A 5,583-nucleotide genomic window follows, 5' to 3' on the forward strand; every position below is an offset into this window, starting at 1 on the left:
CCGTGTCATACCATTCCATTTCGCCTTCCTCGAAATACACCTACTTTGGGGTCTCTTCACTACGCTCGTATTCAATTGGAAGCGCTCCACCTGGGCAAAGAGTTCATTTTGAGTTCAATACCTGTTGTGGCATCTTCTGGATGAAATTGTTAGTAATTATGTCCGTCAGCCTGTTAGAAAGAGTCAGATATTAGCAGCTGATGCCTGTTGAAGGCAAGCAGCCGCAGCAAAAAGAAATGCAAATTTGTGTTTTCTAAGTCTCCTACAGTAAAATGAGCAAGGAATCCGTTCTTCCGACTGAAGAAACTACAGCCCAAACACAGTGCACAAGGAATCCGCTCTTCCGACTGAAGAAACTACAGCCCATATGTGGGACTGTGGTCATCCGCCCTCCAGGCATTGAAATCGTTCGTTCTGAAGTTCCTTGGGGAGGTCCGCAAGCAGAAGAGCATCCGCTTGATATGCAGGAGCTCTGCAGGTTGCGGCCTCCTTCCCGTCTTGAGTGTCCGTATTGCCATGCTGAGCTCCTGAGCCCGATTAATGGAGAAATTCGGTCGCCCTACGTTGGTTTGTTGCTGGACCAGCGGGGGTGCATCGTGGCTAATGGAATTGGTAAAAAGATCCCAATCTTCAGGATCCGGCGTCTGCCTGAGAACTATCAAGGTGGAAACCACCACATCTAGCAGGAGGAAACGTAGTCCCAGCCGTTCCACTGCGTAGCTGCATCTGGTTCCTGACATATCGAAACCTCCATGATGCATCGCGTGCGCTATCAGAGCTCTTGCTAGTTGCGCCAACTCGTGCAGGTGGGTAAGAGACAAAAACCTCCGCGACAGCAGCTCATGGGCCCTCTGCAGCAGCGGCACCGGGTTCTTCACGCCGCACCGACTGGCCACCGCTTGCTTGAAATCAACCAAAATAGAAGGCGGAATCTCCTCCACTGCTGGCTTGGGCAGCCGCACGAACGGATGTTCTTTTATAGCAACAGGAGTAGAATCCGGGTCCCCTGGCAGCTCGGCAACTACCTCAATCGGTTCAGTTGCAGGAATACCGGATCCTGTTGGTGTCCCTGCACCTTTAGAATTGTCGCCAGTGAGAAAACTTAAAAGGATCGGCAACTTCATGGCCCGGCCTTGCCCTGCAGTAGTAAGCGCAGCAGAGGATGGGCCATCATGCGGCATACCAACTGCAACAGCCTCATAATGTGAAACCCCTGCAGCACCAGCTGGAGTAGAGGTGGCATGGTGAGGCAGTGGAAATCCCGGAAACACCTGCATGCTGGTGTCCTCAGAGATCGAGGGACCTCCTGCTGCACTAGCAGCAGTAGACTGCAACGCCTGTTCGGAGGTAATGAGGTGAGGCGTCTGACGCCTTGGGGAGTCCCCAGGAAGCCATGGATCTTCTACCAAATACGCCGATAGTGGATCGGCAGGTTGCAAAGGCCGCGTGTGTTGCTCCTCCAGCAGTTCCGGCTCCTCTTTCTGTTCCCGCTTCCGTTTGCGCCTGGTTTGCTCGTGCGACGGTGAGCGTTCGTCCTGCTGAGTCCCATGCTGCTTCTTCTCTTGCATTAGCTGCTGGTGGCTCTGGTCACGGGAATGGTGCTGCTGCTCCTTGTGTTGGATCAAGTGCAGGTGCTCCTGCTGTTGAAGAAAGTAGTGTTGCTGCTTCTGGTGAAACAAAACTTGCAGCTGCTCCTGTTGCGGACTCAAATAGTGTTGCTGCGGCCGTTGAAGAAAAGGCTGTTGAAGCTCGTGCTGTCGCAGAAGCGCGTGCTGCTGGTGTTGGTACTGCAAAGTCAGGTGCTGCCATTGCGCGTGCTGCCACTGCAGGAGCTCCCGATCATCTTTCCCCACATACAGGTGCCATTGCTGCTGCTGCTGCTGCTGGACACTCTCATCCAGATCCTGCTGATGCTGGAGGTGGAACTGCTGCAGCTGATGGTGAACGCCCTCCCTCGTCTGCTGCCGCTGCAGTCGGCGCAGCCCTCGCTGCTCCTTCAATACCTTCAGGGGGGCTGTCTGTTTTGCAGATGAAGCAGGATGTCTCCCAGCATGCTGATGATGGGGGAGAATCAGCAGTCCTGCGCCTGCATCGCGGTGCGTCGGCTTTCGCGTATGCGCTGAAGAGAGCTGGCTGCGAAGCAGATGCAGTGAGAGCTTAGGCGGCTCCGGCTTTCGAGCCGAATGAGTTGCAGATGAATTAAACTGAGATTCAACGGGTTCACGGACACGCTGACTCTGCTGCTGGTGGGGACTAGGGCCGTCACCACTTTTGCTGGTTTCAAGGAGACTTACCAACAGCCTCTTTTTAAGAGGAAGTTTCAACTCCTCACCAGCACGCAACCTGGGGCGATGCAGACTCTGGCGTTGTTGCTGCTCCTCTTCGTTACCAGATATGCCGCAAGCATCTAGTGACGCATCTCTCTCTTCTAAGCTGGCTTCTAAGCTGGCCAGCCTGCGGTTTTGAGGGCTCCGGACTGCACTCCTCTCAAAAACGCGCGAACAGCGAAAAACAAGAACAGCAACTGCCGAGACGGAGGCTAGGATTGCCAGGACAACAGGCAGACACGAAGCCGAACGACAGGCTTTCGGTCTCAAGCTGCCCCGTCGAGCACAGATCGATCCCACCTTTGGCAACTCCGAAGAGGCGAAGGCCAGAGCAGAGATGGGAGTTGCATTGCCCTTAGAAATAATGTGCAGCTTTGGCATTTGGCAGAAATTCTAAGGTGCGAAAGTGGAAGCCATGAGGCTCGCAACCGCCCACAACAGTATGCTTCCGCTGTGGCTGGAGCTACACCTCCGACCCCTACTCCGCCCACCTAAGTAAAGTTGAGATGCTGGACCATAAATGCTGTCGAGTTTGCTGCGTTTTCGAAGTAAATCAGTCCAGTTCAGAGCAAAAGGAATGCATGCAATATTTCCAACAGAACAATAAAGCGCTGTTGGTTGTAAAATGGCTAAGGGGCTCCACAAGCACAAAGAAGTGTACAGCGATGCGGAAACATTAGCAAAAGCATTAAGTCCAAGACTAGAACAAATAAAATTCAAGTGTAACTTATACCACAGCATACTTTCAAAGGCCAGACCTTGATCCGTCGCCATCCCCTGCATGGCAAGCGACCGCGAATCTCTCTGCCTGCAATGGCTGCGACTTGTTTGTCTCCCGAGGACCCACTGCTAATGGACCTATTCAAAAACATCGCTTCTTCTCCACAAACGATGGAATTGCCGATATTACTTTCTGCAAAACATTAAGTCCCCTTGCTGAGGTCGGAAGGGAAGAGAGGCATCTGCCCGACGTAAGCAGGGCAATCGTCCAACGACGAATATGCTGCTGTTACACTCAATGGAAAACACCGCGTCTCTGTTATAAACCCCATCTGTGGGTTCATTCTCATTTCTTGTGCTAAGTGACAGGGGCGTCCAGGGAAAAGCGAAGTGGAATTGCACGTGCTTCCATCTCTCACCAGATAATCAATGGACAGGGCAATGAATTCACACATCATTAAGGCAAATAAGTGTGCTTTACATGGATAAAACTCTAATGAGAGCCAATTTTACTTAAGTTGTCAGGAATCATTAGGACTGCAACGGCAATCCATTCCCAATTAAGCAGAAGGCCTTGGGCCCTCGCTCGACCAGTCAGCCTGCTGTGGGTGCACTGCTCTGTGTAGGCCCAGGAGGCACGAATACAGCGGAGACTCAGAAAGAGAATCTTCTCTCGCCAACTTGCCAGGTTTTACCTTCCGCATCTCAAGCTTTGTAGGTGGCGTTTTGCTCGATTCATTCCGGCTCCCCCGCACCGTTAGTTGGTTCTATTGTGGGTGGCAGTTTTGAGTGACGTGGGGTCTGGTTTCGACAACTCTTTTAGACTGAACTCTTCATTCAAGAATCCACAATTAATTCATGTGCTTTATCCTAGATTGTGCAGATCGGTGCAGCAGAACTGGCTCAGGGAACCCCTGAATTGTCTGCCAATGGGCCGAGCGATGATGTAGCGATCGTCGCCGGCCGCATGCTACCGTTGTGCTCTAGAAGCGGACGGGCATGCAAAGCCTGCAAAGTTTTATGAATTCTCCAATTCGTTGTATAAATATTAGTTGAACTATTGTGAGACCAATAACACTTCTTTGTCATAAGTTCAAAACTGCCGAATGCATGAAAGTCCAAGGTCTAAACAACTGGGTGGCTTTTGTAGGGTCTGTCTTCCTCATACATGCACGCTCACATGCATGACGGCTGTCCACAAAAGGTGTTTAGCAACTGTCTACGGCGTTAGTGCATGCATCAATAAGAGAACTGTCGGGTTACAGATCAGACGATATTTGTTCTAGCTCGACACCGAACCTAGCAACTTCTCGACAGTTTAGTTAGAGCCGCCGTTGCCCGACGCTTTTGCCTGCACCGTTTTTCCTCATCTCATACCCGAGCGGGAGCGCTCCAACTAGGGAAAGGGAGCATCTTTGAATTCTGAATCTCCAGAAGCTTGTGCCGCACGAAATCGTTAGAAATTCTACGACTTAGCCCGTTCAAAGGGGTTCCAACGCTTCACCTTAGCCGCCGATTCCTGACGACGAAAGACAGGTACAGCGCACATGCTTTCCCTCCAAAAGCGCAAATTTGTATTTTCCCGCAGCCTCCCACGTCCTTCCCTAAAGTGCATGCAAAATTCATGCTCCTGGGGGAAGAAGCTAGGGCCCGTCGGTGGCACTGCTGTCGTCTAGCCTCCACTTGTCAAATGAACCTTCTTTGAAATACGCAGGCGAGAAGGAGGAGCAGAAGAGCATCCGCTTTACTTTTAGGAGGTCTGCGGGGGCCGGTCTCCTTCCCCTCTTGAGCTTCTGTATTCCACTGCAGAGTTGCGCAGTCAGTTCTGCGAAGAAAGCGGCCTGCCCACGAAACTTTTGCCCTGCGGCATGTCGGGGCATGGCGTGGCTAATGGTTGATACGAAGCGCTCCCAATCGTCAGGGTTTGGGCTTTGCCCGAGAACTATCAACACGGAGACCACAGCATCGAGCACGAGGAAACGGATCCCTAGCCGCGAAACTGCGCGGAAATTCTCCATTTCCGATAGGTCTGCACCTTGACGGCTCACCGCATGAGATACCAGCCCTTCTGTTATCTCCACTAACTCAACCATATCTTCAGCAAGTAAAGTCTGCTGCGCCAGCAGGTCGTGAACCTGGCGTAGCAACCGCACGGCGCTTCGAGGGTTTGACTGACTACTGCCAACGGCGGCCTTAAAGTCAATATAAAGATAGTGTGGAATCGCCGGTGCTCGCGTGGGCAGACGCACGAACGGGTGTCTTTTTCTAGCAGCACGAATAGGCTCCGGGTCAGCCTCCGTATCCGTTTCTCCCGCAATCGTCACACTTGCGGGAATTGCGCTGCCTGCGCCTGCCGCTGCGGCTGGTACCGCTGCTGGTTCTACACCTGCAGGTCTGCCAACAGTCAATAAATCAGCAAGGAGCGGCGTCCCCAAGCTCCTGGCTTCTCCGGCAGTCGTCGGTGTAGCAGAAGACACGCCAGCAGTAGGTCTGCCAATAGCCTGCGGCTCCTCTAGCAGCTCCGCCTCTGTCACCT

General features: G+C 52.5%; 2 protein-coding genes across 2 annotated transcripts; both read right to left on the reverse strand.

Moving 5' to 3' along the window:
• Positions 1-356: 356 nt before the first annotated feature.
• Positions 357-2,708, reverse strand: EAH_00052730 (hypothetical protein, conserved; the record flags this gene model as incomplete). Its single annotated transcript, XM_013391116.1, has 1 exon — positions 357-2,708. The coding sequence occupies one exon, from the start codon at positions 2,706-2,708 to the stop codon at positions 357-359; it is 2,352 nt and encodes a 783-aa protein (XP_013246570.1).
• Positions 2,709-4,690: 1,982 nt separating this feature from the next.
• EAH_00052740 (hypothetical protein) lies at positions 4,691-5,583 on the reverse strand (the record flags this gene model as incomplete). Its single annotated transcript, XM_013391117.1, has 1 exon — positions 4,691-5,583. A coding segment is annotated over one exon (893 nt), but the record flags the coding sequence as incomplete, so codon positions are not given.

The sequence above is a fragment of the Eimeria acervulina genome, genomic scaffold (assembly GCF_000499425.1).
Source record: "Eimeria acervulina Houghton genomic scaffold, Eah_scaff949, whole genome shotgun sequence".
Classification (NCBI taxonomy): domain Eukaryota; phylum Apicomplexa; class Conoidasida; order Eucoccidiorida; family Eimeriidae; genus Eimeria; species Eimeria acervulina.